The 14,288-nt window shown below is 43.6% G+C and overlaps 1 protein-coding gene across 2 annotated transcripts in view; it reads left to right on the top strand.

The window, feature by feature from the left end:
- TAMM41 (TAM41 mitochondrial translocator assembly and maintenance homolog) overlaps positions 1-12,197 on the top strand; it is a 52,091-nt gene extending 39,894 nt beyond the window's left edge. For both annotated transcript variants that reach the window (XM_026501381.4, XM_048226706.2), the window contains one exon: positions 8,621-12,197. In XM_026501381.4, coding sequence (XP_026357166.1) covers positions 8,621-8,697 — 77 coding nt within the window. In that variant the 3' untranslated portion in view covers positions 8,698-12,197. The remainder of the gene's footprint in view (positions 1-8,620) is intronic.
- Positions 12,198-14,288: the final 2,091 nt, after the last annotated feature.

Raw genomic sequence — 14,288 nt, 5'->3', positions numbered from 1 at the left:
TTTCTCAGTGATATGCTTTGATAATGAATCTGTTTTTATCTACTTTACTGGGTACTCATTGCTCTTTCATTTTAGAACCTCAGAAAATAACATAAGAAATTTTTCTTTTATTGTTTTTTTACCTTCTTCCCATCTGTTTTCTCTCTTGTCTTTCTGGAATTCCTTTTATTCAGATATTGGACCTCCTGGAAGAGCCCTTTGGTTTTCTTTCGTTTCCTATTTTTGATTTCTGTCTTTTTGCTCTGCTTTCTGGGAGATTTTCTCAACTTCAGCTTCCAGCCCTTCTATTGAGTATTTTATTTCTGCTATTATATTTTCAATTTCCAGGAGCTCTTTTCTGTGTTCTTTCTTTATTCTCTAATGTACATTTTTTATTTTTTAAAAGATTTATTTATTTGAGAGAGAAAGAGAGAGCGCGCATGTGTTCATGCAAGCATGGGGTGGGGCAGAGGGAGAGAATCTCAAGCAGACGCCACGCTGAGTGCAGAGCCTATGTGGGGCTTGATCTCACAACCCTGAGATCATGGCCTGAGCTGAAATCAGGAGTCGGACACTTATCCAACTGAGCCACCCAGGCGCCCCTGAATGTACATTTAAAAAAAAAAAATTTAAACATCCTGTTCTTGTTTTATGGGCTTAAGCATTTGAACATATCTTTGGATATTGCCACATTGCCCTCCAGAGTGGTTGAATCAATTTATAGTCCTAGCAGGAAATGAGAGTTCTCTTTTCTCCCCATTCTCTCCAACACTTGATATTGTCAAATGATGGACTTTCCTAGTTTGGTCTTTCTTTATGTGACCATATACTGAGCCTTTCTAATGTGCCAGCCATGCAGGATACAAAAGTGCACACAACACCATCCTGCCTTCAAGGAGTTCATAATCTAGAAAGGGAGATAAATGTGTAAATAGAAATTTGCAGTACTGGATGATAGATGGCACAGAGGTAACTCGAAGTAAGGAGTGATCTTTCAGCCTGATTCTGATGCCTGGGCTGAGATTGCCAGGAAGCTGGTGTGCTCACACCTCTTAACCTCTCACCCCAGCTGCCTGGATACCCAGCTGTGTTTGGCCCCAAGGACACAGTGCTGCCCCTCCTGAGTCTTTGGAAAGATTCAGCCAAAAATTCAACAAAGATTTAGTAGCTCATGTGCCAGATCTACTCAGCTGAAGATCTTCCTACTATGCAGGAGTGCATAGCTTTGCATTTCCAATTAAGATATTTATTTAATCTATGTTCCTGCTGGTTTATCCTGGCAAGGCTGAAGACTAGGTGTTTTTGTTTGGTTGGGTGGTTCAGGCTATTAATCTGTGATTTGCATGATTGCAGCTTCTTGGGTGAGGCTAAATGCTTTGTGTTTTTTGTTTTTTGTGGGGTTTTGGGGGGCTTCTTGTCCCATAAGGAATTATTAGATTTATGGATTTTTTTGTTTTTTAGTTGTGATCATGTGTTATGGGGTTTTTAAATTTTTCTTTTCTTTTAGAAATACATATTAAAATTTTTACAGATGAAATGACAGGATGTCTGAGATTTGCTTGAAAATAAAACATGGCTGGGACACCTGGGTGGCTCAGTTGGTTAAGCATCTGCCTGCGGCTCAGGTCATGATCCCAGAGTCCTGGGATTGAGTACCACATCTGGCTCCTTGCTCAGGAGGGGGCCTGCTTCTCTCTCTGCCTGCCGCTCCCCCTGCTTGTGTGCTGTCTTGCTCTCACACTCTCTCTCTCTCTCCCCGGTAAATAAATAAATAAATAAATAAATAAATAAATAAATAAAATCTTAAAAATAAAATAGAACATAGTGGAGGGAAGTGGATTAGGGGTGGATGACACAAGATTCGCCCTGAGTTGATATATTGTTGAAGCTGAGTGAAGAAACATGAGACATGTTCTATTCTTCTTTTATAAGTTTTAATTTTTCTCTAATAAAATGTTTTTAAAAATCCATCCTCATCACCTCTTGACTCTTCAACCTTAAATGAACCTTTGGTCTTCTTTCCACCCATCCTTTCCAGTGGCCAGCAGAGGGCAGTGGGTGATACAGAAGCCACAGCCCAGTTTTCCTGTGGCCGCCCTAGTGCCCTGGGCTCGTTCCTGCGCGTGCTCGCTGCCTCCTTCCCTTTCCTTCCTAAAGAGGCGTTATTGGATCCTGGAAGCCAGAATACCGGAATATATGCAGCCTGCTCTGTGGGCGCAGAATCTGTGGAAAGTGATGCGCATCCCTTCAAAGTCTGTGGGTTTACTTACCTTATGCTCTGGCTTCTCTGATTTTATGGTGCTTGTGAGCTGTGATGAAGGCGGCTTAGGCCAGAGCCCCAGAGCCTCATATTCCAACTTAACTACTGTGACTTGGGCAAGTTACCTAATTTTTCTGAGTTTTAATTTCATAGGGTTAATTATACTTGCCTCACCAGGTTGTGAAAATTACATCTTATGCTAAATAAACCCATCTAGCACTGTGCCTGGACTTTCTCTTCTTGGTATCATTACCTAAAAGTTTCCTGACCCTTCTTTAGAATAGGCTTCTTTGCACTGTCATATTCAGATGGCATTCTCCCACCCAGTAACCAGGTCTCTAGTTGGAGTAAATTAGCAACGAAAGGCCCCAAGTGGCTGGTTTACTGTTTCTCTTCCCTCTGACTTCACAGCAAGCTTCAGAGCCTCTATGCTTCTGCATGTTGTTCTTTAGAAGTCTTCTCATCGTGGTCCTGGCTGTCGTTCCGCTTGCTTTGCTAAGGTAAACCCCTCCAAGTTCTACTTGTGTTCCGTTCAGCTAGCTGATGCGTCATATGCGGGGTGAGAAAACCTGTGTATTTGATGGAGTTTGTATTCCTTATTAGCCATTCTCACCCTTCCCCTTCGCAACGTCCCACTCAGTGGGGGTGAAAAGGAAGCTTCGGTCTTCTCCCTTAGCTAGTGAATACCCTTTATATTCAAGTACAGTTCACCTCAGAGAGATCGCTAACCAAGGAGCAAAGCTTGGGGTCAGAAGACCTGGACTTGAGTTGTATCTGCTCATTTCTTCACTCTGTAACCTTGGCATGTTAAGTAGCCCTTCTTCCTTGAAATGGAGGGGGTGTTAATACCCAGCTCACTACATGTTCTGAGAGTGTCCAGTATGTACCTAGCAGGTGCTTTATAAACGTGGGTGAGTCTAGATCTAAATATCACTCTATTCCCAGACAAGATAAAGACCAGGCATCTATAACCAGCCAAGAGGATTGCCTTTACTCATAAACCGAGTTGGATACACAGTTGCCTGTTCTCATGTGGTCTGACACTCTGTCGTATTAGTTCCCTTGAAATCCCCTCATCATCAGATACACCCGTGTTCCAAGGTGAGTACAGAAATGCCTCCAAAGCCAAACACTGTTTTCCCATTTTAGCCTAACTCACCAGCAGCTCAGAAGTGAAAGGCCATTTAGTCTCCTGATACTTGCCTGCTCTTCTTTTCATGGTAGCAGCAGATGGCATCACTCTCAAACTGGTCACAGAAGACCACCTAAGCAAACTGTCGGATTCTCAGCAGCAGCAGCCTTCACGTTACTAACCCGAGTGTTCTGGTACCGGGACTAGGAGAGAGATGGGGGAGTTATTGGTAAAACTGAGAAAGAAGCAGGAGCCGGCAAGGGGAGCCTGAAAAGCCACGCAGAGGAATTCAGAGTTTATTCTGAGGGTGGAGGGAAGCCAAGGAAGGATTGTAGAAAGACCTTGATAGCTGGAGAGTAGAGAGCAGATGGAAGGGAGCTAACGCTCTTGCTCAGGAAACTGATTAGCTATGGTTGCAGCCAGTCAGGAGAGGAGTTAGGCAGCCTGAACTTGGGTCATTGCAGTACAGTCAGAGAGAAGAGATGCACACAATATTTTTTTTTTCTATTTTAATAATTTTTATTTTGTTATATTAATCACCATACAGTACATCCCCAGTTTTTGATGCAATATTCCATGATTCATTATTTGCATATAACACCCAGTGCACCATGCAGTATGTGCCCGCACACAATATTTAGAGGGCAAGTTCCCTGTTCTGGATGGTTGGAGGGATATGGGAAGTGAAGGAGGGAGAGGAGTCAGAGATAATTCCGTATCTGGCTTGTGAAGTGGTGGACGGTGGTCCCATTCCCCAGAGGTGGGGAAGGTTGGGGAAGATGATGAGCGTAATTTCTGAAATCTTGCTTTATTTTTCCCCACCTGACTTTCTGGTCAGTCAGAACTGACTCTGGGGACAGATACCTATTTACCTCTCTAGCTTCAAAGGATTCACCTGAATTAACAAGACAGGTTTAGTCTTGTTCCTAAAAAGTTTCTGGCATGCCTGAGGGGTTCTTTACCAGCCCTTTCCTGAGACACAAGAGAATGGATTGTCGGTTATCCTCTGCTTCTGATCTCTTATAACTAAAACACTTCTTCCATTTTTTGGTACCTGCACATTAAATAAGAAGAACACATAATAATAGTTAAGGTTTTTTTTTTTCTAGTGATTTGCTTATTAATAACCTGAGAGTCCTTAAAATAAGTTTGTACTTCTGCTTCAAGAGACTTTCTTTGTAGATAATATCTAACTGTGGTTGGAAAATAATTGGAAGAGTGTTTGGGGGCTTACTGATTTTCCCTCCTAAGTATCTGAAATGTAGGACTATGGGAAGGGAGAGACCTCTCACAAACTACTCGTATCTCTGCCTCACATTGTTTCCTGGAGAACCATGTCTGTCTCTGGACCCATCTTATTTAAGGTCATACAGGGATTCATGGTCTTACATGTGTAGTGACTTTGCTGCAGGTCATGTGAAACAGGCTGAAAATCGACAGAAGTGAAACTTGAGGTGCCAGATATTGAAGTAGATTTCTATACACTTCCAAAAAAGACCTGACTCTAGATACTAGTCAAAATTCATAATGACTCACTTTAGGTAGATAAGGATATGTCTAAAGACATTGTTATCTAAAGAGATGTTGCATCTTTATCCATTGGGGAAGGAGCATGGTTTTTAAAGTTTCTCTCTTAGCAGGCTGTCTTCCCTGAAGACACATTCTAAATGCAGACTTCCTAAGTCACCATCCTTTTCTATGGAAAGAGAGCAGAAACCAAAAGTAGGCTTAATGTAAGCCAAGTAGTATTCTGTGGATTGTAAGCTCTGTGAGAGCAGAGACCATAACCATAACCTCAACATTAGTTCAAGGTCTTATGCAGATGCTCAATAAATACTGGGTCAGTGTATTTCAGTGACTGAGTAAAGGAAAGATTTAGGTTTTCTGGTAGTAGAAAAAAACTTCCATAGACACAGAAAAGTGCACAAATCATAAATTTGGTGAATTTTTACCAAGTGAACACGCTCATGAACCTAGGACCCAGATGAAGAAATAGAACAGGACTGTCCCCCAGATGGTGTGCCAGTCATAGTCACTAGTCCTCCAGGTGTAACTACTCTCTGACTTCCAATGCCATGCTTCTATTGTGTCCATTTTTGAACTTTAGATAAATATGTAGGCTCCTGGGTCTTTCACTCCTCTTTACATCAATGAAATTCAACATGGCGTTGGGAGCAGCAATAGTTCATTTATCCTCATTGCAACGAGTCCATTGTATGATTACACCACGGTGTATCTACTCCCCTGTTCATGGTTTCTTGGGTTGGTTCCAGTTTGGGGCCCTTACAGGTAGTGCTGCTGTGAATGTTTTCATACCTGTCTTTTGGTAGGCGAACACATGCATTTCTCGTAGGTGCGTACCTAGGGGTAGAATTACAGCATCACAGTGTGTGTGTGAATGGTCCCCTTTGGTACTATCACCAAACAGTTGTCCACATTACACTCCCACTAGCTGAGCTCTCAGCGTAGCTTCTCCTCACTTGGTGCTCCGTGTCTTTTTCATTTTAGGCACTCCAGTAGGTGAGTCGTGGTATCATATTGGAGTTTAATATACGTTTTCCTGATGACTCATGAAGCTGGGCATTTGTTCACGTTTATTTGGATGTCCTCTTTTGTGAAGTGCCTATTCTAGTGTTTTGCTCATTTTTCTATTCAGTTGTCTGCCTTTTCTTACTGAATTCCTCATATAGTCTGGATATAGGTCCTTTGTCTGATATATGTAACATAAAAGTCTCCTGCTGGGGGCCGGGGGGCTGTCATTTTACTCTCTTGATGGTGTCTTTTGATAAAAAGACGTTCTTAATTTTATTCAATTCAGTTTGTCAGTTTTGTCCTTTATGGGTAGCAGCTTTTGTGCCCTGTATAGGAAAGGCTGCCCACCACAACTTCGTGGAGTTTTAGTTTTCCACCTATGTTGTAATTAGACTGTTAAGGCAGAAAGGATCCTTCATTCCAGTCTGTTGGTTCTTAACCTGCTGCAAATCCTGGCTTCCTGTGAAAACCCCCGGCACAGAAGTACACACATGCACACACAGCAAACTTTCCTGGTTTCCGCCTAACTCCCCTGCACACCGATGTTGAAATCTGCCCATGGCCCCTTGTCAGGGAACCCCAAACTAGTCCAACTGGTCTTTTTACAGATGAGGAAGTTGAGGCCTAGGGAGGGTACGTCACACTGCAAGTTTGTGGTCCAGTTTGGACCAGAATTCAGGTCCCTTGACTCCTATTCTAGTGCTCTTTCTAGTACAATTCCCTGCTGCAGTCTTTCTGAGAATCTCAGTTAGAGCCATGTAAGGGAGAGACTGTTTTTAATGAAGGGAGGTTTCTTTTTTTTTTTAAGATTTTATTTTTTTGAGAGTGAGAGTGAAAGAGAAAGAGAACACAAGCCAGGGGAGAGGCAGAGGGAGAGGGAGAAACAGACTCCCTGTTGAGCAGGGAGCCCAACGTGGGACTCGATCCCAGGACCCTGAGATCACGACCTGAGCCAAAAGCAGACACTTAACCGACTGAGCCACCCAGGCGCCTCAATGAAGGGAGGTTTCTATGCAGTAGCAGCAAAATATGGCTACATGGTGACACTCAGGTACTTTAGATATTTACCTTAAATGTTAAAGTGTAGCATGTCTGTATGTAAGGCGTGTGACGTTGAGCTGCGACTGATCGTGGCCGATGCATCTTCCTCTAGCTGTGACTCAGTGCCCTGGGGTTGCTGTGTTGATCCTTACTGTATGCACCTACCTGTGTTCTGCTTAGTGTCTCGATTGGTTCTGGCTGGAATATTAAAAAGCACCTTACGTAAGAAGTTTCCAGTCTCAATGCTCAAGTGGGTGAGGTTCACCAATGTGGTTGCTCCAGGGAGAATATTAAGAGGTGGAGGCAGGGGAAAGGAGCTCTGAGTTTCTTGACTAGGCTAAGTCCATTTGCAAACAGTAGGCAAGCTGGGCCAGAGTTTCTAGAAGTTTTTGCCAACAATTTTCCTGGTATGCAGCCTTTTTACCTGCCACTGCCTGCAGTAACTTCTTCAAAGATTCTGAGCGGACTGGGCAGCTTACAGGTAACAGGCCCAGGTATTTTCAAGAGACCACTCAAACCCCAGTACTAGAAGTCTCCAAATTTAATCCTGTTACCTCATCCACAGTGCCTACCAATGCTTAAAGCGCACTGCCAGAGGTGTGCATTTCAGACTTGCAGCACAGACCACAATTCGTATCTCCTGGGGAAGAAGACCGTTTGGTTCTTTGGGCCACACCCTGAAACACAGACTAAATGATCTCATCCTTAGCACAAAGGAAGTCGAGCCCATAATACCATCTGCAAATAGGATCCCATTAGACCTGACAGACAGATAGCATCCCATTATTCTACCCCATTTTACTTCTGTCCCATTAGCCCCCAGAGAGCTTGCTTCTCCAGTTTCATCAGGTACTTGTGATTAAGTAGGTGGGGGGTGCTAGAAGGTCAGATAGCTCAGTGAGGTGCACCTGTTCCATCATTTCAAAAGCATTTACTGAGTACCTACTATGTGTTGGGTACTGTACCAGGTGATGGGGATACAGGGATGAATGGAACAAGCTCCTTGTCCTTGAAGAGCTCCCAGCCTAGGCAGAGGGACAGGTCAGTAAGCTGACGAGCACCACGCAGAGTGGAAAGTGCTGTGCGAGAGGTCAGCACGGGTGCTCTGGGACCAGGAGGAGCTATGTCTGAGTTGGCCTGGGGTGTCCAGGGAGGCACTTCTGTGGAAGGAATCTGAAAGGGGATGAGGAGTGTACAGGTGGAAAGTGATGGAACCGACATTTGTTCTAGGCAGGCCGGTGGCATACACAGTGATACAGCAGCAGGGGCTGGGGGTGGTTGGGATGCCAGCGTAGAAGGGAGCTGAGGACACCCAGTTACACACAGAGTTTGCTTTATTTTCCTTTCACCTCTTTAAAAGAGCTACTCAAGTCAGAGGTTGATGATAGACTCGTGACTTGGAAGATTCACTTATCCCATTAACTCAGGTACCTTTGGGATCCGTGTCACTGCTGGAGTAGATGCCTAAATCAGAATCTCTTCCCCTCATGTTGATCATGGTGACCTTTAATCATCTTCTGCTCCCAGGGTCTCCAGTCAGCCCATCACTGCCCCACTCCAGAGACAGGTCTCCGGTCAGGATAGCATGGAAACTAGCTGAGTATGTAGTCCACAAGCACCAATCTCCTCACCATCTCTTTTTTTTTTTTTTTTTTTTTTTTTTTTTTGTCTTTTAGGTGTGAAGAAATCAGTGGTTTATAGTTCACTAAAGCTACACAAAATGTGGAAAGGATGGCTAAGGAAAGCATCCTGATTTTGCTTGCTCTTATATGTGTTATGTATAGATGAATAAAGTGATCCTTTTTGACAGAACAGTGTTTGCTACCTTGACCCACTGCTTGAATTTGAAGATACCTAGGTTTGTATATTTGACTTTGAAATGTAGGTGTTAGACCTTTATCCGGGGGACCCAAATACCTTTGAGGACGAGCAAATGAGTGGTTTCAAAGGTTTCAAAGTGGTTTCAAAGATTCCCACCTGTGGGAATCTGAAAGTATTTTTAGCTAGCAAAGGATTAAATAGAACAGGGAAAATTACCTAATGTTCATGCAAGGCCTACACACCAGATGTGACAGGTGAACTGCTTTGTTTAACCCTTACCCTACTTCTGCAACATAGATACGAGCCCTGCTTTTTTACAACCAAGGAAACTGAGGGTAAAGAAGTTAACTAACAGACCCACTGGCCCACAGCCCCAAAACAGCTGGGATTTGAATTCAAGTCTGTTCCGCTCAGAAGACCAGTATCACATCCCGCTTGAGGCCTCGCCTGCAAGATGTGAATAATTCTTTCCTGGTTTATCCAGATGATTTCTGTGATTATTTCCAGTTATCAGTGGCCATGGAGCTAAAGACACCTGAATGGTTTCTTCTATACCATTTCTATTCTGTGTCTTCTGAGATCAAGTGGAACACTAGAAAATTCCTTCCTAGAATGAGCTACTTCTGGAGAGATGATTCATGCTATGTCAGAATTTATGGCACACTTAGAGACCATTTATACTCCTTCACTTTACAGGTAAGGCCCAGAGAGGCAGTGACTTCCAAGGTCACATATATTTGTCGACAGCCTAGACTAAAACTTGCATCTCTACATCCTGTTTAATCCCCCTTCTGCTTCAGCCTGCCATTCTACCCACCCAGCATGCAGGTAAACTATAACAAGGCCTTGGATTTCAGTAGCTTTTACAAGATCAGGAAGAACAAAATCCCTCGGCTTGGTGTTATTTTCAAAAATCACAGGACGCCTCATCTAAATGGAACTCCTAACTCTAACTTGAGTTTTACTGTCCTCAATCCCTTCTTGTATAACTAACCTACTCTAACAATTGGGCAGCAGATACAGGAAAGCCTTTCCCTGGAATTTCAGGTTATGGTGGGTTATGTAGAAGTAGATCAGAGGTTATGGCAGGTGGAAAAGCCAGGAAGAGGCTAAAGGCTCGCAGGGAGGAGAATTTAATTCAACTGATTAATTCAATGTTGCTAAGCAACCCTGGGTTGGAGGGAGATGGGATTGGCCAAGATGACCATATTTGTGATCCTGCCCTCAGTAAGTTTGCAGTACATCAAGTGGGGAGGACAGAATTTATCCTCATAATAGAAAGTGAGAAGTGATCGTTGCGTGAAGACAAGCTCATTCATTCAGTGAGTCAATTAACAAATATTTAGTAAATACTGCCTGTCAGGAACTGAAGCCTAATGAATAAGACATTGTCCCAAACCTAAGGATCTTACAATACAGTTAAGTAGTCAGGTAAGTAAATTGGTTATTATATTTATCTGACAAATGCTTAATTATAGGGGTAACTATAGGGTGCTGTGGAGATAGCTAAAATTAATGGCAAATACTTGTTGAGCCCTAACGGTGTCAGGCACTATTCTGAGCACTTCCTATTTCATTTAATCCCCACCACAGCCTTATGTAATAGGGACTCATTATTCCCTAATTTATGCCTCGGGAAACACAGGCACAGAGGAGTGAGTAAGGCCTTGCATACCATTTCAAAGCTGATAGATGACAGCCAGGATTCAAAACTGGGCCATCAATTTGCAGAGCCCTCCCTCTTAACCTCCTAGCTAAAATATCTTTTAATGACTTTGTGTTTGTCCAGTTTGAAGAGAAGGAGCAAGTGATGTCCAGCCTACTGCTTTAAGAACAAGTAAGAGTCACCCGAGGAGAAGGAAGAATATCCCAGGCACAGGGAAGTGCTTGCTCAAAAGCCCTGAATGAAGAGATCACACTGGGATTAGGGAACTAAATCTAGCTCAAGATCAATAAAATGCCAGGCAGATGCTGTACGGAAGTGAGGCTGGAGAATTGACAGAGGCCAGATCATAAAAGGTCTTACTAAAGCCTGTCGGTGTATTAATCATTGTTCTCAGGGCAGTGGAGAGCCAGTGAGGGATTTGGGGGCTGGAGAATGGCAAAACTGGATTTGCATTTTATAAAAATCATTATGGTTGCAACATGAAGAATGGATTAGAAGAGGCAAGACTATGGGGTGCCTGGGTGGCTCAGTCGGTTAAACATCTGACTCTTGATTTTGGCTCAGGTCATGATCTCAGGGTTGTGGGACTGAGCCCTCCATCAGGCTCCATGCTCAGTGGGGAGTCTGTTAGGTATTCTCTCTCTCCCTCTGCCCCTCCCCTTGCTCACACTCTAAATAAATAAATAAAATTTTAAAGAGAAAAAAAAGGTGCCAAGGTTCTGGCTGGGGCAACTGGGAGAGTGGTGTGCTATTTCCCAAGCTGGGGATTCAGGAGGAGGTGCAGATTTCGGATGGCATGAAGACAGTGATAAATTCGGGTCTGGGGGTGCTGAGTTTGCGATGTCTGTGGAGATGTTCAGTAGACATCGGCTACACAGGTCAGAAGCTGGCAGTGTAACTAAAAGTTGGCAGGTAGTAGATGGTGGGAGTGGATGAGATTTCCCCAGGAAGTCTGTAGAGTATGAAGACAGGAAAGCCAAGCTCGCAACACTGGGAAACGCCAACATAAAAGCAGCTGGCAGAGAAAGCTAAGGGGTAAGAAGAGGTCAGAAGAAAACGAGGAGGGCAAGGTGTCAAGTCATACAGGAAATGGTGAGGAACCATTAAATTGTATTACTGTTCCCCAGAAGAATCTCTTTTCCCTCCCTGCAGTTCCCCACCCTATAGGACCAATTTTCCTCCCTCCAAGGACCTCAGGGTGGCCTTATGACTTTTCTTGGCCAATGAAGTGAGAATGGGAGTGACACGTCACTTCTGAGCAAAAACTTTAAGAGCCAGCCCAGAGTTTATCATGTCTCATTTTCCCTCTGCTGCAGGACTGGCAGTGCTCCACATAGAGGCTGCCCTCTCGGACAGGTCCTCTTTCGGCTGGGAGGGTCAAAAAAGGTTTTATGTAGTCAGTTGATTTCTTGAGTTTTGACGGGCACCAAGGCATAAATGAGGGAAAATGATTTTTTCCAACAAATGGTGCTGGGACAATTGGATAGCCACATCAAAAGAAAGAAATCGAACCCTTACCTCACACCGTATACAAAATTAACTCAAATGGATCCAAGCATAAATATAACAACTAAAACTCTAAAACCCTTAGAAGAGAATATGATTAAATCTTCATAACCATGGATTAGTTAATGGCTTCTTAGACAAAACACCAAAAGCACAAGCAACAAAAGAAAAAAATAGGTAAATGGGACTTCATCAAAATTTAAAACTTGTGTGCTTCAAAGGACACCATCAAGAAGGTTAAAAGACAACCCACAGAAAAATGGGAGAAAATAATTGTGAATCATATATTTGATAAGGCGCTTGTACCTAGAATATATAAAGACATTTACAATGCAATAATAAAAACATAATTGACCATATTTTAAGATGGGCAAAGATCTGGATACACATTCCTCCAAAGAGGATACACAAACAGCCAATAAGGACACGAGAAGATACTCAGCATTAGCCATCAAGAAAATGCAAATTGAACCACAATGGTATACCACTTTATACCCACCAGAGTGGCTATCATCCGAAGACAGAAAATACCAGGTATTGATGACAACGTAGAGAAATGGGAACCCTTATCCGCTGCTTGCAGGAACGTAACAGCACAGCTGCTGTGGAAAACAGGCTGGCAGCTCCTCAAATGGTTAAACACAGACTTAGCACATGGTCTAGTCATTCCACTTAGAGCTGTATTGCCAAGAAAAATGAAAACATGGACCTGCACAAAAACTTGTACAAGAATATTCATAGCACCATGATCCACAATAGCCAAGAAGTACAAATAACCCAATATTCATCACGGATCAATGGATAGATAAAATGCGGTATATCCCACATAGTGGAATATTATTCAACATTAACAAAGAATGAAGTACTGACAACATGCTACAACACGGATGAACCTTGAAAACATGCTAGGTGAAATAAGCCACGCACAACATCTTGTAGGATTTGATTTCTAGTAAGTGCCCAGAAGAGACAGATACATAGAGACAGAAAGTAGATCAGTGGTTTACCCATGGCTGGAGGGGGGTAATGGGAGTGACAGCTCAGGGATGCAGGGTGTCTTTTTGGGTTTTTCAAAATGTTCTGTAAGTGATTTTGGTGATGGATGGCTACACAACTCTGTGAGTATACTGTAAACCATCGACTTGTGCTTAAATTCAATGGTTAAAATACATTAAATGGTAAGTTGTATAGTATGTGAATCATATCAGTGCTTTAAAGTGGAAGAAATGGGGACACCTGGGTGGCTCAGTCTGTTGGGCATCTGCCTTTGGCTCAGGTCATGATCCCAGGGTCCTGGGATCGACTCCCAAGTCAGGTTCCCTGCTCAGCAGAGAGTCTGCTTCTCCCTTTCCCTCTGCCCCTCCTCCCCACTCATGTTCTCTCTCTGTCTCTCAAATTAAACAAACAAAACAAAAACGAGCAAGTTGTAAGAGGGATTTGCAGTGATTACATATTTTCCTCCTTTGGTGCAGTTCTATAGCCAGTCATCTGACAAGAGGCCCACAGACTTGGGTGTCCTTGTGCAAGTAGGACACACAAAAGCCTCAGTCTGTTAATGCAGCTGCTGTCCTTGTGAAGGACAGCCTAACACTGGGGATAGAAGTCTTAGGTGGATTCCCTGGGAAACAGGCTCTGAGAAGGGGGTCTGCGTGGAGGAGGTGTATGGAAGCGTGCTGTCAAGAGCAGTACCTGTAAGAAGGTGAGGGCAGCCACGGGGTCAGGCAGAGGGACACGCTGAGCTGGGAAGCAGCTGCAACGGGCCTCAGCCGTTCCTCCAGGGTAGCTCTGGAGCTGGGTGGCCTTGCAGGGTGGTCCCAAATCAAGACAAGGCAATCAGGCCTTCTTACCAAGGCAACAACTGGTTATTGGATGTGGGGCCTACCCTTGGCGAGGCAACTCCCTTTGGCCGGTGACAAAGCCCACAGAAAGACGCAGCTGTGAGCCATCAGCCATCAACAGTCCCGGCAGCTGGAGAGACGTTTGATCTGTTTCCGGAGGGAGCTCTGAATGGTACTGAAGTCAAAAGGGCCTTCCGGACCTTTTTCAGCTGGTAAAACCTCAGACCCCCCATAACATATAAAAAAGAAACATTCAAACATGAAATGTTTATATGCTAACACTTTTCTTGAGCACTTTTCTCTGAAGGTCTCACAGATCTCCTGCCCAATATGGTGGCCACCAGACACATGTCATCACAGAGCCCTTGAAACGCGACTGGTCCAAATTGAGATGTGATGTAAGGACAGAATACACAACACAGTTCAGAGACTTAGCATGGCAAAAAGGATACAGTGTTTCCTTAATAATTTTTTAATATTGATTGCATGTTGAAATTAGCATTTGGAATACAT

The sequence above is a fragment of the Ursus arctos genome, unplaced genomic scaffold, assembly GCF_023065955.2.
Source record: "Ursus arctos isolate Adak ecotype North America unplaced genomic scaffold, UrsArc2.0 scaffold_14, whole genome shotgun sequence".
Classification (NCBI taxonomy): domain Eukaryota; kingdom Metazoa; phylum Chordata; class Mammalia; order Carnivora; family Ursidae; genus Ursus; species Ursus arctos.
This window is presented reverse-complemented; position numbering and strand designations above follow the sequence as displayed.